Source organism: Hyla sarda, chromosome 9 (genome assembly GCF_029499605.1).
Source record: "Hyla sarda isolate aHylSar1 chromosome 9, aHylSar1.hap1, whole genome shotgun sequence".
In the NCBI taxonomy this organism is placed as follows: domain Eukaryota; kingdom Metazoa; phylum Chordata; class Amphibia; order Anura; family Hylidae; genus Hyla; species Hyla sarda.
Genome location: NC_079197.1, coordinates 41,199,793 through 41,226,389, shown reverse-complemented (window position 1 = coordinate 41,226,389; position 26,597 = coordinate 41,199,793). Strand labels below are relative to the sequence as shown.

At 41.0% G+C, this 26,597-nt stretch overlaps 1 protein-coding gene across 1 annotated transcript in view; it reads right to left on the bottom strand.

Annotated features, from left to right (window-relative positions):
* Window positions 1-5,298: 5,298 nt before the first annotated feature.
* F8 (coagulation factor VIII) overlaps window positions 5,299-26,597 on the bottom strand; it is a 97,185-nt gene continuing 75,886 nt past the window's right edge. Inside the window, exons 25-26 of the mRNA XM_056539178.1 lie at window positions 14,668-14,847; window positions 5,299-7,073 (exon numbers count right to left, since the gene is read on the bottom strand). Of these exons, the coding sequence (XP_056395153.1) occupies window positions 6,930-7,073; window positions 14,668-14,847 (324 nt within the window). The 3' untranslated portion in view covers window positions 5,299-6,929. The remainder of the gene's footprint in view (window positions 7,074-14,667; window positions 14,848-26,597) is intronic.

Genomic DNA, 26,597 nt, shown 5'->3' with positions numbered 1-26,597 from the left:
GGTACTTTTAAATCTGAGAATACCCCTAGACCACAAGGCCATTCACAACCATGCCCACCTCATACTACTCAAGGAGGTGGTCATCCCTCCATGCACTCACATGGATTTTTATCCTCTGCTTTACCCAATCCTGCAGAGGTACATATGACCCCAGTGATACCTGGTCCTACAGCAACAACAGCTGCCCTACGGGCACCTGGCATTCCAACGATTACCCATATGGGAGGATTACCACAGAATCCCCCTCACCTTTTTTTAGAACCAGGGGTCCAACTGAGGGATCGCGACAAATGGGGATACAATCCAATTCCCAGACAATAACTGATGCTACCAGTGACCAATTGCAAATTTGTAACCTGTCATCCCTAGTTCTGAATGAACATCATCTGTCCGTATTACAAAAGGGGTTATCATTCACCCCTACACCACCTTGTAATATTTTTACTTGGACTAAAGATATAAATTTATTTGGCAGGAAGCTTGCCCTACACAAATTTCACAAAAACCTTGCTACCAATCCTGCTGTGAACAGACAACAAGATCAGCAAGTTGTTACTATGCTAGAACAGCTAGAAGAAGAAAGTGAGACAGGAATTGTCTCAGTTGAAGCTCCCTTCTCTAATCTTAAACCTAAGTCAAGTTTTACACCATCCTTGTCACAATACTCTAATATCGATACTTTTGTTAAGATGGTTACACACGAGATCAGTTCCCTAAGGTCAAGGACTCCCCATATTCCATCTAACTTATCTACGGAAGAAATCCGAGCACTTGACGAAATACAACAAAATAATGAGATTGTTTGCAAACCTTCTGATAAAGGAGGAAACATCGTCCTGATGGATAAAAGTTATTATAAGGCTATGGTGATGAGACTGTTGAATGATAAAGATACTTATCGTAAACTTGACCATAACCCACTTCAGGAGTTTAACCAGAATTTACGTACAATTTTACAAGAGGCAAGAATAGACCAATTGATAACAGAAGAAGAATTTAAATATCTCTTTAATCCATCGCCAACAATAGCCACTTTCTACGCCCTTCCCAAGGTGCACAAACGGAGTTCCCCTATCCCTGGCAGACCTATTGTTTCAGGGTGTGACAATATTACACAAAATATCAGTCACTATGTAGATCAGTTCTTGACCCCTTTTGTTTCCTCTCTTCCGTCCTTTATTAAGGATACCAAGGACACTGTGAAGAAATTACAGGAGATCACATTCCCTCCAGGTACTCTTATAGCTAGTTTGGATGTGGAATCTCTCTATACAAACATCCAACATGAACAGGGACTTCATGCTGTACAACATTTCCTAACTACTAAAGGTCTTCAGTACACAGCACACAACAAATTTGTTTTGACCTTATTACGTTTTCTACTTACTCACAATTTTTTCCTTTTTGATAGGCACTTTTATTTTCAGTTGAAGGGCACTGCTATGGGCACTCCTTGTGCACCGAATTATTCTAATTTATTCTTAGGGTGGTGGGAAGACACTCACGTTTTCTCTGACACTTTTCAAGAATTTAATTCTCACATTTTATTTTGGGGTCGTTATATAGATGATATATTGATTTTTTGGGACAGCACTACACAATTATTTCAATCCTTCGTTCAAGCACTTAACACTAATCATATTAATATGCACTTTACTTCTGAAATTCACGATAAATTTCTTCATTTTCTTGATCTCACTATCACTATTGATTCACTTGGTCACATTCACACTTCTATATATCGTAAACCTACGTCAACCAATAGTTTTCTCAATTGGAAGAGTTATCATCCCGTACCATTGAAGAAAGGTATCCCTATCAGTCAATATCTACGAGCCAAAAGGAATTGCTCTGATCCTCTTAAATTTCAAGAAGAATGTGATCTCCTGTATAGACGCTTCACCAATAGAGGTTATCCTAAGAAAGTCCTTCACAAGGCCTTCGCCAGAGCCAGGGCTACCCCAAGATCTGAATTATTACGTGATCACAAATTGGCTAAAGACAATAGTGGCCAAAAGATCATTAGGTGTATCGGAACTTTTGATCAACACAATCAAAAAATCATGAATATACTTAGGAAATATTGGTCTATATTACAGGTGGACAATGACCTTAGGGAGGTGATCTCTACTCACCCCTCTATAACTTATCGTAGAGGACCCAATATTCAAAATCAAATAGTTAGGAGTTTTTATGCAGAGGAGTCTGCATCCAGTTGGTTGAAATCATCAATTCAAGGATCACATCCATGTGGACGGTGCAATTTTTGCAAATTTATGCCACGTACAAAAGAATTCTCTAATCCGATTGATAATCGGAAATATCAAATTAGGGACTTCATCACCTGTCAAACGACGGGGGTAGTGTACCTAGCCACATGCAATTGTCCTAAAATCTATGTAGGAAAGACAGTCCAACAATTGCGTAGGCGTATTTCAAAACATATGAGTACTATTAACACCTATCAAGATACGCCAATTGCTAGGCATATGAGGACTGTACACAAGGATGCTCCCTTTGAATTACGTTTCTGTGGCATTACCCAGTGTAAACTGGGTCCGAGACGTGGCAATCTTAACACCAGACTGCTTCAAGAAGAAGCCCGATGGATTTGGAGATTAAAATCCCAAAGCCCAAATGGACTGAATGAAGGCTTCACCTTTGCAGCCTTCTTGTAGGACAGGAATCACTTATTACAATTGTTACTATATAGAAGAGCCGTTATAAGCCTTTATTAATCATACTTATGATTAACTTCCGTTGATGATATGAATTAATTATGACTATATCTATGCAGAACAGATGAGTATTTGCTCCCCCCTCTATTACTATCGATTACACTATTTCAGTGGTATTATGAATAATACTTCTTTGTTTTGATCTTATACCTACGTTGCTAGGTTGGTCGCCCTATATTGCCAGATAGTAACTTATTTAGTGTTCTCGAATTAGCTTAGTACTTGCTACGCAGTCGTTGTTCACATGAGTGGTTATATTGTGTATTACAGCTCTATCACAACAGCCATGTGTGAATCATATGCAAAAAAATCGGCTAAGTGCCGGCGCATATGTCTGTCGCGCAGCTTCCAGCAGTGCCTGTATATGACTAAGTATTCGCGCACGTTCTTCTGCGCATCCGTACTGCGCATGCGTCCATATCGGAGGTTCGGGAAGCTATTAGTTAGCGCAGGACCGATGGTGCACATACGTGTACAGCTTCCGGCACCAATGAGGAGTTCAGAAGCTTGATTGGTCTCAGCTGGTTGGTCAAGGATGCTGTCAATCAAACGAATATAGCAAGATGCATCCTGGTCTAAATTTCATTGGCCAGGAAGCGGTCAATCATTAGTCTGCATGTGATTGTAACCAATGAGATGTCATGTTAATACAGGAAGTGACATGTTCTAATGACGTTAGAGACAGGAGGTTATTTAAACCCCTGCAAGGCTTGTTTGCACGCCATTTGCCTCTTAGCCCTTGATAAAGCCACAGCCTGTGGCGAAACGTCGGGCGGGCGGGCAATGTGTTAGATTTTTAATTGTCTCACACTATAGACTGTGGACTGCAGCCACAGTCTAATTTTTCAATTCACTTCTATAGCATGCAGTGTCATGCCAATCAATGCACTATGGATCAATATGTGTGAGGTTATTTTAATCTTGGCTCATTAAACGTTAAGTTTTATATTGGGTGGGAAATTTAGGGTCTTAGTGACCGCTTAGCGGTCAAATGTTAATAATATTGGATTTACCCTCCACTCATAGGTCCCTCTTGTTGCATTTAGCTGTATGATCATATCCCGACCTCATATCATGTCCTCATCTCCCGCCCTCATATCCTGTCCTCATATCTCATCTTCATATCCTGTCCTCATCTCGTCCTCATATCCCATCCTCAGGTGGGGGTGCGCTGTGATGAAGAGATTGTGGGGTGAAAATAGGAGGCGTGGTTTTATGGAAGTGGCCATGACTTGCAACCCGGAACAATGCACAAAAAGGGTGCAAAATAAAGGTGGTGGGGCTTAAATTATGGATGTGGTTTTGTGAGATGGGGTGTGGCATGCGGGAAGTATGTAGTGTGTGTGTGTGTGTGTGTTTGGTGTATACTTTATATAACGGTGTGTTATATAAAGTATTTACACTCTGCTATAAAACAACAACAAAAAACGCTGTGGCCAAAAAAAATGGGGGCCAAATGCAGCACCCTTAACGACTAATAAAGCCAAGGTCACGCTGAAAAAACCACGGCGGACCCTTGAGGACCTATTCGCGGGGGGGGGGGGGCGGGAATTTATTTTTCTTTTACTTTTTTCTACTTTTAACCTCCCTCCTGTCCCTGCATACAAACTCACCCTGACTAAAGGACCTTTCTTCAGCCCTGAGGGGCTCCGATCTCAGCAGAGGGTGGGGGTGGGGGGGTGGGTCCCTGTCTCTTTCTCACAGCTGGGCTAGCAGAGCTGCGAGAAGGGGACATTAACCCCTCCCCTGCCGGCTGCTGTTGGTCGGACGATCGTCTGGCAAATAGCAGCGCTCCTGGGGGGGGGGTGACGAAATCGCCACCTCCCCATAGATACAGGAGGTGATTGGGGGTGTATTCTACACCCCCGATCACCATGTATTTCCAGGTCATTGGGTCACCCGTGACCCGTATGACCGGAATCGCCACAAATCGCTGGTGTGAATTGAAATATTAGTAACATGTGTACCAAGTTTCATGGAAATATTTTTAGCTGTTTGGAAGTGATGCTGGAACATAAACACATACATTGATATATGAATACATTTATTTATATATATATAGATATAGATGGATAGATTATAGATTTATATTCTGTAAATCTTAAAGGAGTAGTCTAGTGGTGAACCCAGTGGTGAACAACTTATCCCCTATCCTAAGGATAGGGCATAAGTTTGAGATCGCGGGGGGTCCGACCGCTGGGGCCCCCTGTGATCTCCTGTACGGAGCCCCGACAGCCCGCGGGAAGGGGGCGTGTCGACCTCCGCACGAAGCGGCGGCCGACACGCCCCCTCAATACAACTCTATGGCAGAGCCGAAGCGCTGCCTTCGGCAATCTCCGGCTCTGCCATAGAGATGTATTGAGGGGGCGTGTCGGCCGCCGCCGCTTCGTGCGGAGGTCAACACCCGCTATCTGGCCGGAGAGCCTGGCCCCCGTACAGAGAGATCGCAGGGGGCCCCAGCGGTCGGACCCCCCGCATTCTCAAACTTATCCCCTATCCTTAGGATAGGGGATAAGTTTTTCGCCACTGGACTACCCCTTTAATGTTAATTGATATTGATAAAACCATATGAGATATGAAACCTGAGCAAGGCTCTCATTTCAGGCAGTAAAACATGCACATCGTTTTGTATATAGTTATTTATTAAATAAAGTAGAGGCAGTCTTTTAAAATAAAAATAATAATCTTTATATTTATATAGCGCCAACATATTCTACAGCACTTTACCCGTTATAGGGTACATGAACAGACAAAATCTATTTATTATTTTTGAGTCTACAAACAATTGCTGTTAAAAAAACAAAAGACAAACCGACTATTCAGAGGAAAAAATGCCAAGTGCTAGTACAGAATTCCTACAGTGCTTACTGTAGTGTAAAGTACCTGTTATATGACTCTGACCCAGCAGCCAACTGCAGTGATTTGGTTCTGATGAAGGTGCCAAGACTAAGTACACCTGTATGTGCACCTGGACTGATGTTAGAGGCTAAGACCATCACATTAGTAAAGCACAGTCTGTAGGTTTCTGTCACATTCAGACTTTTTTTTTTTTTTTTTTCTTGACTGATCAATTTCCATAATAAAACTTAAAGGGCTTTCATAGTTACCAAAACAAACATATAAAAATCCAAATTTTTATTCCCCACATTCTATTTTCTCTGCAAATACACAGTTTAAAATTTGCAACAATTGCTGTGTCATGTGAACTCACCTTCAAAGTCTCATTTAACTAATTTCTGTAACTGCATATAACCTGTCTCATGCCAAGAGAAATAGTAAAAAAACACAAAAAACTTCACATAACATCACAATACAATACTGTGTACGTATATCCAACATAATCAGCCACAAAGCCCAAGCACAGAAACTGTTTATGTAATATTCTACCACATTCACTTAGATGTATTAAAAGGTCAAATATATGTTATGCCTTAAACATAGATAACGTAAGGGACAGGTGTAAATGATATAACAGTTCTGTAATATGTTTTCTGTTAGGTTAGGCTAGGTTTCCATAACTATTTTTACATCCGACTAGTTAAATTCGTACTCCGCCCATAGATATCTTATCCCCTATCCAAAGGATAGGGGATAAAATGTCTGATCGCAGGGGTCCTGTCGCTGGGAACCCCGAAGTTAGCTCCGTGCACCAAATGTCTGGGGTGCCGCAGCCGAGATTGCGGGGGGACAGGGGATAAGATGTCTAAGGGCAGAGTACCCCTTTAAGTAGTTTTTACCTAAAAATGTCTACAATCCTATTTATAGTTGAATCTCATTGACTTCTATAAAAAGATTGTGTTCAAAACATGCATCGCTTTTCGAGGATGACCACGATCCGATTAAATATCGGATTGAAGTTATATCTAATTTTCATAAGATTAATGTCTTTGTAAATTGTATTGAATCATATTACTAAACAATTTCATCAGTTTTTTTTGTTTGCACATGCACAGTAGCTTCAGAATAGTCTAAAAAGTTCAAACAAATTCCAGATATACAATTTCCATCAATTTTATGGTTTGCATCTGATTGATCAGATTTTCCACCATCCAAAATCATCTAATTTTACAATCCAATTGTCCGTAGAAAAATATGATTTGAACCCAGCCTTATGACATAGCAGTTGAGCAGATGTAAGTTTCTTATAGATGACCGGTCTCATATTTTAACATGATATATATTGGTATCAGGTTATATGTCGCATCCTATAACCTCCATCCGCAGAGCAATGCCTCCCTTCCATTTCTCAGGGTGCAGTCGAATAAAGCGAGATAAAATTGGACTGTCAAAGGTGACCCACACCGGTGTGTCAGAATCCGTACTCCCCTGAAATACCTGAAAAAGAAAATGTCCCTTCATTTTATTAAAGATTTTTATATAATATATAACAATGAAGTAGGTTCAGTTTTACATTTTTTTTTGGTTGTATAATATCGTTTCATTTACATTAGACATCATAGCAGTCTGGGTGTGCAGCTCATTCCAGATACAGTTCATCTTTTTACATTACAGAGGGAATATTTTAAATATTTATATTGCTGGGGAAAGGTTTGTGCGAACACTCAACAGCAACCACAGCAGGAAAAATATGTCACGCGAGATTTGCTGCAGATTTATTGTGGATTTTCCTTCCTTAACTTCAACGGGAAAGTCAAAATGTGCAGCAAATCTGTAGCGTATCCACAAGATGTATGATCCCAAAATGACCAAATAGGATGGGACATCCTTGTGTACCTAAGCTTCTAATTGTTCTGATCTACTATGGTCAGCAAGCCACATTCATGACTAAAAGGCAAAAACAAATAGGCCCCTTACATATGAACCAGCTGACCATCAGGTGTGTATAGCTTCCTTTCTACTCTCCCCAAAAGTAGATGTCAAGAAACATAAGCATCGGAAATGTTGGATTTCAGCTGATTAGTTCATTTGGGGCCCTTTTCAATGGGCGGAGGGGCTGCAGATGACAGGCACTGATCTCAAGCTTTCACAAGGGTCACTCAATTCAGTCTGTCAAAACTACACTGCCCAAAAAAGTAAAGGGAACACTTAAACAACACAATGTAACTCCAAGCCAATCACACTTTTGTGAAAGCACACTGTCCAATCAGGAAGCAACACTGATTGACAATCAATTTCACATTCTGTTGTGCAAATGGAACAGACAACAGGTGGAAATTATAAGCAATTAGCAAGACACCCCCAATAAAGGAGTGGTTCTGCAAGTGGTGACCACAGACCACTTCTCAGTTCCTATGCTTCCTGGCTGATGTTTTGGTCACTTTTGAATGCTGGTGCTGCTTTCAGTCTAGTGGTAGCATGAGACGGAGTCTACAACCCACACAAGTGGCTCAGGTAGTTCAGCTCATCCAGGATGGTATATCAATGCGAGCTGTGGCAAAATGGTTTTCTGTGTCTGTCAGCGTAGTGTCCAGAGCATGGCGGCGCTACCAGGAGACAAGCCAGTACATCAGGAGATGTGGAGGAGGCCGTAGGAGGGCAACAACCCAGCAGCAGGACCTCTACCTCCGCATTTGGGCAAGGAGGAGCACTGCCAGAGCCTTGCAAATGACCTCCAGCAGGCCACAAATGTGCATGTGTCCACTCAGACGGTCAGAAACAGACTCCATGAGGGTGGTATGAGGGCCCGACATCCACAGTCGGGGGTTGTGCTTACAGCCCAACACTGTGCTGGATGTTTGGCATTTGCCAGAGAACACCAAGATTGGCAAATTCGCCACTGGCGCCCTGTGCTCTTCACAGATGAAAGCACACTGAGCACGTGACAGAGTCTGAAGATGCCGTGGAGAATGTTCTGCTGCCTGCCACATCCTTCAGCATGACCGGTTTGGCGGTGGGTCAGTAATGGTGTGGGGTGGCATTTCTTTGCGGAGCTGCACAGCCCTCCATGTGCTTGCCAGAGGTAGCATGACTGCCATTAGGTACTGAGATTAGATCATCAGACCCCTTGTGAGACCATATGCTGGTGTGGTTGGCCCTGGGTTCCTCCTAATGCAAGACAATGCTAGACCTCATGTGGCTGTAGTGTGTCAGTAGCTCCTGCAAGAGGAAGGCATTGATGCTATGGACTGGCCTACCCATTCCCCAGACCTGAATCCGATTGAGCACATCTGGGACATCATGTCTCGCTTCACCCACCAATGCCACGTTGCACTACAGACTTCCAGGAGTTGGCGGATGCTTTAGTCCAGGTCTGGGAGGACATCCCTCAGGAGACCATCTGCCAGCTCACCAGGAGCATGCCCAGGCATTGTAGGGAGGTCATACGGGCACGTGGAGGCCACACACACTACTGAGACTCATTTTGACTTGTTTTAAGGACATTACATCAAAATTGGATCAGTCTGTAGTGTTGTTTTCCACTTTGATTTTGAGTGTGACCCCATATCCAGACCTCAATGATAAATTTGATTTCCATTGATAATTTTTGTGTGATTTTGTTGTCCGCACATTCAACTATGTAAAGGCGAAAGTATTTCATATGATTAGTTCATTTTTTCAGATCTAGGATATGTTATCTTAGTGTTACCTTTATGTTTTTTGAGCAGTGTATTTAACTACCATTATTCTTTTTAACCTTCAAGGAGTAGCCTCATTGAATCTTTTCCGCCCTGGTTTAACCAATAAACTTAGGGTAGATTCATGTCAAAAATGAAAATTTAATAAATTAATATTTTCTAAACACTTATTATTTGTATTTGTTTATTAATTATTTGAATGTGTCATTGTCTTTGCTGTTACAGTATGATATTGATTGTCATCTTCTATGTTATTGAAAAATGTGTCAGCCAGATAATGATTGCTTTCCTGTTGCCAGCAAGGTCACACCGTTCAATGTTCAATCTAAACTCCACCCAGAATAATAATGAGCTCTTATTTCTCAGATTCTTATTGATATTCTAAACGCACACATCAGTGAAACAGTATATAACGAGTGGAGTTGTTCTCTAGTGTACTGAATGTGACCATACTACTGTAATTGTCCTTACAAGCGGACACATGCCATGTAATGACTTGCAGTAAATGAAACTTGTGATTCACTGTTCTTTTCTGTTCTCTCATTCTAATGTCTCTTTAGAAACAGGCTAAATGCAATTGAATAATTAGTTGACACAGAAATGTATGCATTCAGAATGTAACTGTCCATTGTGTGTACCCACTTTGTGTTTTATACCGAATAAGAGCATTGTTTTTCTACTTTTATTAAAGGGGTTATCCAGGAAAAAAAACCTTTTTTATATATCAACTGACTCCAGAAAGTTAAACAGATTTGTAAATTACAATGAAAAAGAGGTAGCGTGCACTCACCGCGGGTAAACAGCTGCAGGCCCAAGGTCCGGGATCACCACGGCATAGACGGAGACAGTAAGGGGCGCTCAGAGGCTACGCCGGCTGTTTCGGACGTAGGAACGTCCTTCTTCCGGCCTCTTTCTGCCAGTGTACACCAGCGGTATCGTATATCTGCATGTTCAGCTGCACGGTGTGCTCTCTCCTCCTCCAGTGGTTTTAGATTTGTAAATTACTTCTATTAAAAAATCTTCATCCTTTCAGTACTAATGAGCTTCTGAAGTTGAGTTGCTCTTTTCTGTCTAAGTTCTCTCTGATGACACGGGAACTGCCCAGTTTAGAAACAAATCCCCATAACAAACCTATTCTACTCTGTGCAGTTCCCGAGACAAGCAGAGATGTCAGCAGAGAGCACTGTTGCCAGACAGAAAACAACAACTTAACTTCAGCAGCTGATAATTATTAAAAGGATAAAGATTTTTTAATAGAAGTAATTTACAAATCTGTTAAACTTTCTGGAGCCAGTTGATATTTCCTGGAATACCCCTTTAACTCCACAAATTGAGACAATGAAGGACATATCAAAACAAAATTATCTAACTGAGACTATGATAAATTGTTACATATTCCTGCGCAATTAGTTTTAAAATTCTATGAGCTACACGTATTGTCATTGTGGCAAAAGGACATATTATATGTCTTTCCAATGTTTGAGGATTTTATGTCATGTACACCGATAAACTATAACCTTAAAGGGGTACTCCGGCCCCAAGACATCTTATCCCCTATCCAAAGCATAGGGGATAAGATGTCTGATTGCGGGGGTCCCGCCGCTTTGGACCCCCGCAATCTACTAACACTGAGAGCCTGCAGTGCTTACAGGTGGGTGCTGCATGCTAGATTGCAGGGGTCCCAAGCGGCGGGACCCCCGCTATCAGACATCTTATCCCCTATGCTTTGGAAGTTTCCAACACTGGAGACGCAGCCCTGCATACAATGCGGGTGCTGCAGGGAGATCCCGGGGGGTCCCAGCGGAGGGCCCCCCATGATCAGAGATAAAAGCTTAGATCCCGGAATACCCCTTTAAGCTCCTTAGTTTCAGTGAAGATAAATCTCAATGCTTTAGTATATTGAGATATTTTGGACAATTTTATGCTTCCAACTTTGTGGGAACAGTTTGAGTGCAAAAAGCTAAATCCATAAAGACATAGGGGGATATTTATCAAAACCTGTCCAGAGGAAAAGATGCTGAGTTGCCCATAGAAACCAATCAGATTGCTTCTTTCATTTTTGAAAAGGCCTCTGAACAATGAAAGAAGCGATCTGATTGGTTGCTATGGGAAATGCAGCAACTTTTCCTCTGGACAGGTTTTGATAAATCTCTCCATTAGAGTGGTGGAACTTGACTGGCCTGCACAACAGCCTGACCTTAACCCCACTGAACAACTTTGGGGTGGATTATAATGGAGATTGTGAGCCAGGCTCTTTTATCCAATATCAGTTCCTGACCTTACACATTCTCTCCTGGGTAAATGGACAAAACTTCCAACAGATACACTCAAAAACTTGTAGAAAGTCTTCCTAGAAAAGTCAAAGCTATCATAACTGCAAAGGGGAGTCTAACTCCGTATTCATTTTTGGAATGTGATATGCTAAAAGCACCTGTAGGTGTCAAATGAGAACATTCACAGCTTGTCAGAAAAGAGCATTATCTGGATAATAGTATACATTACATACAAAACAAAGTTTGCTTATTCCTAAGTAATGGGAGAAGGACGAAAAAGAAAACCACACAAGGCGCCTGGTGCGTTACCCTAATAAACCAATGAATTCAAAGGCTGGTAATATGCTCACCTTGAGCGCAATGGATAGGCGCATATCACGCAATTATATTGGGTACAATGGATTCCTGGGAGTGCTGTGAGGCTGTAGGGATGTTTGGATAGTCTATCTGACGTGAGTCTATCCGTGAGTGACGTGAGTCTGGAGAAAGACCAGATTCACATAGCCAAAATGTGTCTAGAAATGTGTTCTTTATTAACCAATTTATTATTTAGTGTTCTTTATTAAATTAATTTGGTTAATAAAGAACACTTTTCTAGACATTTTGTCTATGTGAATCCATTGGGAAACAGCAGCGCCTAGAGAGGGATATTTTGGGTCTTTCTCCTATTCCTAAGTGAAGCCTCTAAATATATTTCTAACATGGCCCTGTAGTCAAATCTCCAAATCTTTATTGGTAATCATCTGGGTCAAGTGAGTAATTCTGTTGATGGAGAAAACATTACGCAGAGATGTTTTAAAACTAAATAAAGCGTTCTGGATCTTATTTCATGGAACAATCTATTTAATTTATATGCATAAAATAGGCTAAGTTAAAAGGGTAATTCTGCTAAAAAAAATATATAAAATTGAGATATTTAAAGTAAAAGAATGTGTAATAAATTGGGGAGGTATGCAGTATAGTTGTATTCAAAATAATGTTAGTTTGCTTTGATAGTTTACATTGGTGTCAACATTAGCAACCGTGTGCCTTTTTCTTTCTTTATATCTCAGTTCTGCATTGGTACAAATTTCCCCCGGCACTGATGCAAAGCAGGAAATGAAGATTCTCTCTACATGCGTGTATATTGTAAACGTGGATGCAGAGGTCAGATACTTTGGAAAATCTAGGGAAAGCTAAAATTGACACCAATGTACAGGGTGGGCCATTTATATGGATACACCTTAATAAAATGGGAATGGTTGGGGATATTAACTTCCTGTTTGTGGCACATTAGTATATGTGAGAGGGGAAACTTTTCAAGATGGGTGGTGACCATGGCGGCCATTTTGAAGTCGGCCATTTTGAATCCAACTTTAGTTTTTTCAATAGGAAGAGGATCATGTGACACATCAAACATATTGGGAATTTCACAAGAAAAACGATGTGCTTGGTTTTAACGTAACTTTATTATTTCGTGAGTTATTTACAAGTTTCTGACCACTTATAAAATGTGTTCAATGTGCTGCCCATTGTGTTGGATTGTCAATGCAACCCTCTTCTCCCACTCTTTGCACACTGATAGCAACACCGCAGGAGAAATGCTAGCACAGGCTTCCAGTATCCGTAGTTTCAGGTGCTGCAGAATGGGCAAAACTAAAATTGGAACAGGACCCTCAGTTTACGCAGAAGATTTTGTTCAGTGATGAGGAAAACTTTTATGTGAATGGTGAAGTTAACAAACAAAACCACCGCTATTAGTCTGACACTAACCCAAAATTGATGGTATGGTGTGGTATATGGGGTACATAGACAGTGGGGCCATTCTTCATCAATGGAAACCTCAAGGCCACTGGATATGTGAAATTGCTACATGATGATGTGTTTCCCTCTTTATGCACTGAAGCTGGCACGTTCCCTGAGTTTTCCAGCAAGATGGTGACCACCACATTATGGGTGTCAGGTCCAAGCATTCCTAGATGAACAGTTTCCTGGAAAGTGGATTGGTTGTTGTGGGCCAGTTGAATGGCCCCCAAGGTCTCCTGATCTGACCCCCTTACACTTTTATCTTTGGGGTCATCTGAAGGCAATTGTCTATGCTGTGAAGATACGAGATGTGCAGCCCCTGAAACTACGGATACTGGAAGCCTGTGCTAGCATTTCTACTGTGGTGTTACTATCAGTGTGTGAAGAGTGGGAGAAGAGGGTTGCATTGACAATCCAACACAATGGGCAGCACATTGAACACATTTTATAAGTGGTCAGAAACTTGTAAATAACTCATGAAAGAATAAAGTTACATTAAAACCAAGCACATCATTGTTTTTCTTGTGAAATTCCCATTAAGTTTGATGTGTCACTTGACACATTTCCTTTTGAAAAAACAAAAGTTGGATTCAAATTGGCCGACTTCAAAATGGCCGCCATGGTCACCACCCATCTTGAAAAGTCCCCCCCCCCCCCCTCACATATACTAATGTGCCACAAACAGGAAGTTAATATCACCAACCATTCCCATTTTATTAAGGTGTATCAATATAAATGGCCCACCCTGTAGATTATTTAGACAAATGAACAATTTTAATGCATTTATATTGTATGTATATATATAGGAAGAACAAAAGGGTCCGGCACTAGAGTGGATGCAGGTAAAAACTGTTTGTTGCTTTATTGAAAATATCGCAGTACAAAGCTGGAAGTCTGACGCCTTTTCGCAATAATGCTTAATCGTAGACTTGAGTCTACGATTAAGCATTATTGCTAAACGCGTCAGGCTTCCAGCTTTGTACTGCGATATCTTCAATAAAGCAACAAACAGTTTTTACCTGCATCCACTCTAGTGCCGGACCCTTTTGTTCTTTCTATACAAGCATCTAACCGGAGGCGGTACCAGTCGGCCCGTGGCACAGGTGGAGAGGTGGGCGTGCTAATGGTGAGCGGCTCACAGTCAAGCCTTGATATAATTTTTTTTTTATTATTATTATTAAATTGAAGACTTTTTATGGGATGAACACCTATAAAGTGTAATGCAATTGTCATACTATTTTTCCAATCAGTATAAATGCTAACTAATGATAAATTGTAGGAACAGTCATGCATGTTTATGCTATGGAAAGGGTTTAAAAAAAAATTGTAACATACCTTTCGTTGATCATTTAGTTCACGTACAAATGCCCAGTTTTTGCCGTCATTACTAAAGCTCACAAAGAAGTCCGTGATGTACATAGAAGTGAATGATGAGCTTGCACCCTGAATTACTACTCCAGTCGCCTTCATCTCATGAGTAAGATCTACTTGAAGCCATTCACCACGTGTATCGGTCTGTTTTTAAATACAAAACATATGTTATTGATCTATATATCACACAATATTTCCAACTATATGAATTAGTTGAATTCTAAACCTAGCTGTGTGCCTTAACATTGTGCAGTCCTTCAAACTGGTCTTATTGAAGACCTTTTTGCAAATCTTAAAAAAAAAAAAAAAATGTTTGCTGTGTTATTATAACGTACAGGAGCACCTTCTGCATTTATAAAGCCCCATACCAAAATCTGGAATGGGTTCTCCACCTTGATGACCCTAAAAGACCATGTAAGTGATCTCCCCTTACTGTTTTTGCTGGAAAAAATCACACACAGCACACATACTTCACTGCTGATTAATTTACTCAGGGGACAAGCGACTTCTATTCTCATGGGGGGAGATTTATCAAAACCTGTGCAGAGGAAGAGTGGTGCAGTTGCCCATAGCAACCAATCAGATTGCTTCTTTCATTTTCCACAGGCCTCTAAAGAGGCCTGTGGAAAATGAAAGAAGCAATTTGATTGGTTGCTATTGGCAACTGCACCACTCTTCCTCTGCACAGGTTTTGATAAATCTCCCCCATGGTGACTGCGTGGACACCCATTAATCTTATACTTATGTCCTGTTATGTGGATAGGTGATAAGTAAAAATTTTCTAAAAATCCCTTTAACATGTTTGATGGGAAAGCCCAAAGCTTACACATAAATCTATCCATTAGCCTCACACAGGTTAAAAGAATGTGGATGGGGAGTTATAATCCTGGGAAACCCCCTTTAAGTGTATGTTAAAGGTGGTGAAGTTTGTTAACAACTGTAGGTGCACCCATTATTTTATTCTGCAGCCCTGTAATCCCCCAAAGGATATGGCTCATGGGGTTCCACATCCAATGCAAGATCCAAAACAGATATGGGAAGACCTATAATAGTAGAATAGTAAACTATAGAAATTGCACAATTGACATTTTGAAGAAAACTTTATTACTACAATTAAATGAAACATTTTACTTTAAAGTGAGACTGCTGGAATCTGGAAAATTGTTTAGTAGGTTACCAAAGGTGATGAAAACATTACACTATCCACACTCTGGCTTGAAGAAGACCATGCAAAACAACTTGCCCGGCGTGCCCCTGCCTCCCCCGCCGAATAACTGCACCAGTCTGAATGAAGAAATGTGGATGGTGAGTGCAGTCTTTCTTTGATTTCTTCATCAGTATTAAACTATTACATGTTTACTCTTCAATATTATTAGCAGAGGAAGCTGCAAGGTCAGGTGAGACAGGTGATTGCGTAAACTCACCAGGGAATGTCATCTACCTATCTCAAGGAATGCAGACCCACCTTGAAAGACTAAAAATAGAGTCACCAGGTATTAAATCACGCAGAGTGATGTTGAAGTTGGAAGACTGTGAGTTACATGGAAAAGGATATCTTAAGATTCACTGCAGACAGCTATTACTCCCAACTCTACGTAGGGACATAGTGGGGTAGGGGGAACAAGGAGTAAACCAACATGCCAATCTTTTTTTCCTGCAACATCTGATTAAAGAGCTTGGTGATCCCCTGTTCAACTAGTGTTCATCAGCTCCAGTGGATAGCAAAGCTGACCTGTGACAACCTGTGCCAGGGGGCTGATAGGGCACATCAGTGTATGGCATGGAAATTAAATTAGGAAATCTGTAAATCTCCACTTTGACAACACATTTTTTTTACTGGTAAAACCATGTTCCTTGAGTTATTTTGTACTGTTTTATTTAATTATTTATTGTTTGTTTATTTATTGTTTATTGTAGTGTGTTTTGTGTGTGTGTGTGTGTGTGTGTGTGGAATGTTGTTCCAGACTTACAGGATTCCAGGATTTACTATACGGACGCACAGGTCAGGAATGTTCTTTCCATCTTTTTATTGGTGGGAATTTGCAGCCATATATTCACAGGATGTTTTATGAATTCAGTAGTAAATAGGTTGGGTTGTGAGAACATGCCCATTTTAAGGACAGACGCGTTCTCTTTTCTGTGTGGTAATGCCCCTTTTCAGGTTTGTATTTTTTTTTTTTTTTTTTTGGTGCGTTGTGCCACAGATAAAGGTGCAGAATTGACAAAAGGAGGTCGGGTTCACAATAGTAAATCAGGGCCAATATTTCCAGTTCCTTTGTGCGCTCAATCAGTAGACTCACTGCCATCATGTTTTTGGCGAGACGCTGCCATGTGAGAAGCTAGCTAGATCCGACACAGTGATAAGTCACTGGGTACAAATTATTTCTGTCATAACTGGGGCTACTTTTAAAAACATTCAGTATAGATGCTTATAATCTCCAGTAGGTTACAGCTTAAAACTCCAGGCCTGTAATGGGGATGTGAGGTGCAAAATTGCGACCTATGCAGTTCTGCGTTCGCTCCTTCCATCGGCTCTCTGAAGAATGTTGAAGATACAGCCAGGGGAAGGCAAAGCAGGGCAGTTTAACAGCTGCTGTGATTGGCTAAGAGGAAGGTCAGAGAGCCCCAAGCAGCCTTATTGTACTAGGATGCATGTTTGCACACACTCACTCAGCTCCAAGCAACCTGCTCCTGAACATCACTGTATTAACACCCTAAGATCTGTAGTACAATGAAGCTGCTGGGAGCTGAGGGAGTTTGTATGTTGTGAGGTGCAAACTTGCATCCTAGGCTGTTGTACAATGAAGGCTATGTGTACGGCTGCTGTAGTGAAGGCTGCTTGGGGCTCGAAGCTGAGGGAGTGTGTGCAAACTTGCGCTTAAGGGCTCAGAGTTAGGGTGCATGCACACCACGTTTTTGTTATACAGTTCCCGAATACGGTTACAAGTTAAAAACCGTACGGAACTGTATAGAAAACTGTATGCATTGACTTAACATTATAATACACTACTGCTCAGGAAATACAGGTCTGGCAGAAGACCTCTATCTCCCAGTCAACAATAAACAATTGGTCTGAAAAACCCTTAGTATAGCACACAAAGAGTATGGGGAGTGACTCTATTAAAACATAACTTTTACTAGATCAAAGTAAAATATCAATATCAAAAATAAGTGCTGCATCCAGTGTGGAGGACTCAGTGCAAATACCGGACAAACATGAAAACAATCTTCTCAATACTCATTATGGGTTTATGGATCGAATATGCCCCAATTAGAAAAGTATGAAGAAATATAAAATAGTATTAAATCCTGTCACAAATATTGTGAACTTGCTCATACAATAATTCTAGAACAAAGGTTTCTCGATGCGTTTCTGCCGAAGTGCCTCGGCGTCCTCAGGGGAAACCCTTATAGATTATTATTTTAAATCAAATAGGTGATAAAAGTCAAATACAACCCTCACAGAATAATGCAGGTCTGATGCTTATAATGTCAAGCATACCCAGACCTATGATACTGTAGGGGTGGCCACAGGACATCAGGTACCTAGAAAAAAGAAGAAAAGGCACATGATAGTGTATAGTGGGGGAAATAGTTTCAATTTTTTAGAGATAATTCCCCACTTCCTCTACTTACATACAGACATTGCTGCCTAGGTTTACCTGGAAAAAAGCACAGAGGAAAAATAGCCTTTTTACTAACTAACATCAGACAGTTTATTAATTGTAATTCTCGCCACCTGGTCTATATGGCCACATGTGAATGTGGCCTTAGATATGTCGGTAAAACGATAAGAGAGTTCAAGAAACGCATGCTGGAACATTTGGGGGACATTAGGCACCATCGGGATACCCCCCTAGCTAGACATGTGAACACTGTACATGCAGGGAATTATAAAAATCTCAAATTTATTGGTATTGAAAAAGTGATACCATCAGCTAGGGGAGGGGACCTTGATTGATTACTTCTTCAAAAAGAGAGCAGATGGATACATAGACTTGATACGACATTTCCAAGAGGTTTAAATGAACAACTTAACTTTGCTTGTTTTTTGTGACACGGTCTTAGTTCGGTGACTATTAGGCAGTTAGTGAGGGTCTTAGATGATCCTCGGAGCTAGTGTCACCATTCCATATAGTTAGGGTTTGTAGGGAACCTCATGAGGTTGGTGAACGGGACCGCCCTTTTTAGGGCTGACCATCCTGCCTGTTAGTTAGTGTAGGGATTGACAGGCTCCCTTAGGCCCACTCTAATCCCAGTCACCTTTCCCTCCTAGGGACTCCCACCCCTGGTAGACGGTGTCACTCCCCCCCCCCCCCCCTTTTTTTTTAATATATCTAAATTTGCTGTTCCTTTTTTATATATCTAAATTTGCTGTACACATATGACGCCTACCACTCCATGGTCCCAATAGTCACCTTAGTGGCTCTGTGCCCAACTCAAATACAGGGCACCTTTTGGTATCCGTGGAGTGCTTGGCCTCATATGTGCAAAAAATAATATATGGACATTATATGTCCACTGGCCCCCCTAGTAATTGTCCAAAGCTGTTGAGAATCTATATATGCGTGGTTCTGCCTTGAGCATCTCATACTTCTTTAAAACATGGACTTTGGGTACGGTGTTGTTCTTACATCCCCAACACTTACTCTATATTCCTATAATCCACTTTGCTGTGCCCACTGACAAGACTGAGTAACATTGAGCCCATGCAGACACTTAGTTACTTTTTTGAGATCGGGATCGCCGCCTAGACTATGTTAGCCGCGCCTCTCAGAGGCGTCTGACGGGGCGCGGCCTTCTGACACGTGTGTCTGGGCGACCGGATATAACGTCAGATGCCGTCGCTATGCGGTATGTGCAGTGTAGCCGAGAATCGCGGCTCCCTGCTTCGGCAGGTTTGCACATCACGGCATCTATTCTTTGCCCGGACATTGTAACCGTGAGTAGATTATCTGTCGAGCGTACAGTTTTCTCCACAGTCGGCCTTTCCAGGAGAGTTAGTAAAAAGGCTATTTTTCCTCTGTGCTTTTTTCCAGGTAAACCTAGGCAGCAATGTCTGTATGTAAGTAGAGGAAGTGGGGAATTATCTCTAAAAAATTGAAACTATTTCCCCCACTATACACTATCATGTGCCTTTTCTTCTTTTTTCTAGGTACCTGATGTCCTGTGGCCACCCCTACAGTATCATAGGTCTGGGTATGCTTGACATTATAAGCATCAGACCTGCATTAGTCTGTGAGGGTTGTATTTGACTTTTATCACCTATTTGATTTAAAATAATAATCTATAAGGGTTTCCCCTGAGGACGGCGAGGCACTTCGGCAGAAACGCGTCGAGAAACCTTTGTTCTAGAATTATTGTATGAGCAAGTTCACAATATTTGTGACAGGATTTAATACTATTTCTTCATACTTTTCTAATTGGGGCATATTCGATCCATAAACCCATAATGAGTATTGAGAAGATTGTTTTCATGTTTGTCCGGTATTTGCACTGAGTCCTCCACACTGGATGCAGCACTTATTTTTGATTTTGATATTTTACTTTGATCTAGTAAAAGTTATGTTTTAATAGAGTCACTCCCCATACTCTTTGTGTGCTATACTAAGGGTTTTTCAGACCAATTGACTTAACATTGTAAACTGTATGTCAAATGCATCATGCAGTTTAGTCCATTTTGCATCTCATACGGATTTGTCCAGTTTTTTACCCATACCCAAAACTGTAGTCTACAAGTTTCTTGGTCCAGGTGAAAAACTGTATTAAACGTATACGTTTTTTTTAACATGGGAGTCAATGGGAACCGTACAGAACTGTATGTGCGTACAGTTCCATCAGGTTTTCACCATACGGTTTTTGACTTTGCACAGTTTTTTTTCTTGGAATTTCAATCAAACAAGGGAAACTTTATTCAAAATGGAGTGAAAAGTTTACCTGTTCAGGACACAGGGCGTATGCATACGCCCTGCATCCCGAGTCCTTAAGGACTGAGGGCATATGGATGCGCCCGTGGGAATTCCGGTCCCCGCCACTAGCCGGTTGGGGACCGGATCGGGATGCCTGCTGAAATCATTCAGCAGGCATCCCGGAACATCGCCCAGGGGGGTCCTGAGACCGCCCCCCCCCCCCCCCCCCCCATGTCGGCGATCGGAGAAAATCGCATGTCAATTCAGACATGCGATTTTCTCCAATTACGGGCTGATCGGGTCTCTGGTGACCCGATCACCCGGAAAATAGGGCTGATCGGAGTTGTCAGCGACAGCCCCGATTAGCCTAAGGGATAGGAGTGAGGTTGCACAGCTGCGATCTCCTCCTATCCCCTGCCATTAGCAGAACGGAGTTCTGACCAATGGCAGCGCAGGACAGGGGATCGTGGGAAGAAGATGGAGGCCGTACCTGCAGGAAAAGATGCCTGGGGACCCGGGATCTTCGTTGAGACTGCTGGATCCTGGCTCAGGTAGGGAATCGTCGTGGGGGGGGGGATGGGAATTGAAAGTGAAAGTAAAACTATCTTTACTGTGGCAACCACTAGGAAGGCCGAACTGCAACTCCCAGCAAAGGCTGTCTGGGCATGCTGGGAGTTGTAGTTTTGCAACATCTGGAGGGTCACAGTTTGGAGACCACTGTTACAGTGGTGCTCAAACGGTAGCCCTCCAGATGTTGCCAAACTACAACTCTCAGCATGCCTGGACTGCCCAGGCATGCTGGCAGTTGTAGTTCTGTAACATCTGTCCCTTCAGATTTAGCAATTTTCATGAATTTTTTGAAAATTGCTGCTCTACTTTGAAGCCCTCTTATTTTTTTCAAAAAGCAAAAATATGTCCATTTTATGATGCCAACATAAAGTGGACATATTGTATTTGTGAAGAAAAATTTAATTTATTGTGAATATCCATTTTCCTTACAAGTAGAGAGCTTCAAAGTTAGAAAAATGCTAAATTTTCTAAATTTTCCTGAAATTTTGGGATTTTTCACAAACAAAGGATGCAAGTAGCGCCGAAAATTGACCACCAAAATAAAGTAGAATATGCCACGAAAAAACAATCTCAGAATCCGAATATTTGGTAAAAGCGTTTTCGCGTTATTAATTCCTAAAGCAACGGTGGTCAGAATTGCGAAAAAGGGCTCAGTCCTTAAGGTGAAAAAGGGCTGCGTCCTGAAGGGGTTAAAAACGTATACGTTTTTTTCTTAAAAAATGGATGCAACCTGACATCATTTTTCAAACCGTATACGGTTTTCAATCGTATATGGGTTAAAATTTGTACACACTTTTTGATACAGTTTAGTCAGGTTTTGAGGAATCCGTTTTTCATCGAAAACCTGATATGGGAACTGTATTGTAAAAACGTGGTGTGCATGCACCCTTCAACTGCCCTGCTCTGTCCTTCCCTCGGCTGTATCGTCGACATTCTTCGGAGAGCCAAGGGGGTGGAGCGAACGCAGAGCTGCATAGGACGCAAGGTTGCACCTCACAGGGGCACTTTGTCATATATGCGTAGGAGAGAAACATGTACTGCTGACCTGCATGAGTTCCTGTTAAAGTGTCCATACACATTAAACAGACATAGGTTGATGGTTGAACAAATGACTGTCTAATGTTTAAATGTATCGCAGACGTAGCTATTCACATTTTAGTACATACTGGCCATTATAGTTGTTCAGACTGCCCATACACCATCATTATATATCCTGAAAATATCCTGAGAACTTTTTTCCTGAAAGATTGTTCACGAATGAAAAAATATTTTCCTGAGTTAAATCTTTTGTCGAAATATTATCTGAAAATTTCAAACATGGCAGTCAGTCTTTTTAGAAAATAACAGTCCCCATTGGTTGGCTAAAATAATTGTTTATATTTTGTTAAAATAGTCCACTTCGATCAGCTTTAATGTGCACGGCACCTTTATCCATGCATTCCTACCTATACAAGTTCCCACCTATATGACCCAATGAAGGAGAAGGTAGAAGCCTTTGTTAGATTCTCTGCACTGGTTAAAAGGGAGTAATACTGTGCAGGGATAAACCAGTGCTGCATTTCTTTTATTCTGAGAGTGATGAGGGTTCAGGCAGTCACTACTAAATGATGGTATGCCCTAGTAATATGACAGAAGAAAGAGGAGTCCAGCGTCCAGTAACTCGGAGGATAATATTTATTTCACCAGATGGTCATAGCAGGAACACAGGGTACAGTGACGCGTTTCGGCCTTACAACAAAGCCTTAGTCATACATACAGGTGTATGACTAAGGCTTTGTTGTAAGGCCGAAACGCGTCACTGTACCCTGTGTTCCTGCTATGACCATCTGGTGAAATAAATATTATCCTCCGAGTTACTGGACGCTGGACTCCTCTTTCTTCTATTGTTCATTTGGGTGAGGTTCACGGCCTGTCCGTGCGCACCTGGGGTGAGCTGAAGCACTGTTGTTTCTCTGCCCTAGTAATATGCTATCATTTCTGCCAATAGCAAAACCCCTTTTGTCTAGTTTTGAGCAAGCATAATAAGGGCATATTTCTGGGAGACTGTTAGTTCAGATATATAGTCTGCCTATGATACTATTAGTTCAGGTCAATAGTCCCATGCTGAGGCCAGGATATTCAGCTATAAATGTACATGTATTTAGCTGGTGAAGTGACCTTTGACATACAAGGAACCTCATCCAATCTGAAAAAAAAAAAAATGCGTATTGGCCATAACATATGACTGTCGGGCAAATAAACTATTCATGGGAATTGTATGTTCTTGTGCTCTGGGTTTTAAGGAGCACCAAAAAAATTGATAGATTATAATGGCAGCAGATGCTAACATACATGCCATACATGCATACTGATATAGTAATAATCTATTAATCGAGCTGCACAATAGTGATGAGCGGCATATGCCATATTCGAATTTGTGATATTTCGTGAATATGAGGACAAACGTGGTTGACCGCGTTTTTGCCTACGGGCGGGAAACCGCATTTGGGCGAAAACGCAGCCGACCGGAGGCTGCGGTTCACTCCGGTCGGCTCATAGGCATGCATTAAATGCGGTTCCCCTATACGGCTGAGTTCGGGTGCCGCGATTAAGCCCCGCCCCCCTCCTCCCAGCCATATACGGGAACCGTAGTTACAAAACGTGGTGTGAACCCAGCCTTACATGCCAACAAGCATAGCACAATACATTGTTATGTGGAATTGGGCCTGGGTGCAAAAGCCACCCCCGCACTCCTATAACTTTACCCCTGCACCTATAGGATCTGTACTAATACTCAAAAAAAAAAAAAATAGCACAATATTTTGTAACTGTTGCTTTTGGTACATTTTTTAGGGGTAGGCCAAAAAAATACATATAAAAACCTGTTGAAGTACATGTGTCTAATAACCAGCAATTTATGTGAATACACTATCTGCATAATCTAAAAGACCAGACAAATCTAGGTAATATTTCCAATGTACTGTAATTAGTTTCCTATAATTATGTTGTCCATCTCTATAGCAACCATTATTTTGCAAAAACAAAGGCATGGCCAAATGTAAACTAGGCTGAGTAAGTGTTTATTAAGCAGTATCTCTGAGAATAGTACCAAAATATATGCATTGTATCTTCACAATTAAACAGAATTATGAAACCGATTCAGAATTATCTGAATTGATAGCTACTACTTAAAGGGGTACTCCGGTGGAAAACTTTTTTTTTTTTAATTCAACTGGTGCCAGAAAGTTAAACATATTTTTTAATTAAGGAAAAAATGGATATTGTGCAGCTCACAAAATTATTAGTCGAGGCTAAGTGGAAAAAAGTACTTACCGTACATCTAAAAAAGTACAAAGAGTAAAAGGTACCATAAGCCTCTAGACTAATACCATAAATGGTACATGATGAATGAATTAAATGGAACTGTGCTTCACTTTTGATAATGAAAAAAAAAAAGTTTTTTTAAAATATTGATGTTAATAATAATAGTAATACAACCTCCGTACACAGGGCCCTTGTGGGGAGGTAATATATATAAATTTATCAAATAAACATAAACAGAATAATGAAAATGTTTCAAATACAAATATAACCGCTATATTCCGCTAATCCGACATTGGTTGCACCGGCATAGTTCACTTCTTGTGCTGTATTAAGTCTGTATCAATGTATGATATAAAGTTCAGACAATAGTAGGGGACACCATTTATAGTTACCAGCTCCTGCAGGGAGATGATTCGTGTTGTAATGCCGTATGACTTGACGTCCGGGAGGCAGATGGTATATACCGTGGAGGCTGTGTTACAGTGCTGGCGTGCACTGCAGCAACTGGCCCGGTTGCCACGGGCCTATGGGAAGTCGCTTGTCTCGGAGATGAATGCGCCCGCTCCGATGGCAAGGAATGGCCTCGTGGAGAGCCCCTCGGTGTCCACGAGGCCATTCCCTGCCATCGGAGCGGGCGCATTCATCTACGAGACAAGCGACTTCCCATAGGCCCGTGGCAACCGGGCCAGTTGCTGCAGTGCACGCCAGCACTGTAACACAGCCTCCACGGTATATACCATCTGCCTCCCGGACGTCAAGTCATACGGCATTACAACACGAATCATCTCCCTGCAGGAGCTGGTAACTATAAATGGTGTCCTCTACTATTGTCTGAACTTTATATCATACATTGATATGGACTTAATACAGCACAAGAAGTGAACTAGGCCGGTGCAACCAATGTCGGATTAGCGGAATATAGCGGTTATATTTGTACTTTAAACATTATTTTCATTATTCTGTTTATGTTTATTTTATATTTTATCAATTTATATATATTACCTCCCCACAAGGGCCCTGTGTACAGAGGTTGTATTACTATTATTATTAACATCAATATTTTAAAAATAAAAAAAATGTTTCATTTTCAAAAGTAAAGCACAGTTCCATTTAATTCATTCATCATGTACCATTTATGGTATTAGTCTAGAGGATTATGGTACCTTCCTCTTTTTTATATTTTTAAATTACTTCTATCATAAAATCTTAATCCTTCCAGTACTTATTAGCTGCTAAATACTACAGGGGAAATTCTTTTCTTTTTGGAACACAGAGCTCTCTGCTGACATCATGAGCACAGTGCTCTCTGCTGACATCTCTGTAGATTTTAAGAACTGTCCAAAGTAGGAGAAAATCCCCATAGCAAACATATGCTGCTCTGGACAGTTCTTAAAATGGACAGAGATGTTAGCAGAGAGTTCTTTCCTCGGTAGTATTCAGCAGCTAATAAGTACTGGAAGGATTCTGGCACCAGTTGATTTAAAAAAAAAAAAAAAGTTTGCCACCAGAGTACCCCTTTAACCCCTTAAGGACTCAGCCCATTTGGACCTTAAGGACTCAGACAATTTTATTTTTACCCTTTTGTTTTTTCCTCCTCCCCTTCAAAAAATCATAACTCTTTTATATTTTCATCCACAGACTAGTATGAGGGCTTGTTTTTTGCACGACCAGTTGTCCGTTGTAATGACATCACTCACTTTACCATAAAATGTATGGCGCAACCCAAAAAATACTATTTGTGTGGGGAAATTAAAAAGAAAACCGCAATTTTGCTAATTTTGGAAGGTTTTGTTTTCACGCCGTACAAAATAATGGAAAAAATGACTTGTGTTCTTTATTCTCTGGGTCAATACGATTAAAATGATACCCATGATTATACACTTTTCTATTACTGTTGCGCTTAAAAAAAATCGCAAACTTTTTAACCAAATTAGTATGTTTCAAATCCCCCTATTTTGATGACCTATAACTTTTTCATTTTTCCGTATAAGCTGTTTTTATTAATACCATATTTGCTTATACAAAACTTTTATTAAATTTTTTATAAAAATTTTTGGGAATAAAATGTTATAAAAAAAAAAGCTGCTATTTTGGACTTTTTTTTTTTTTTTT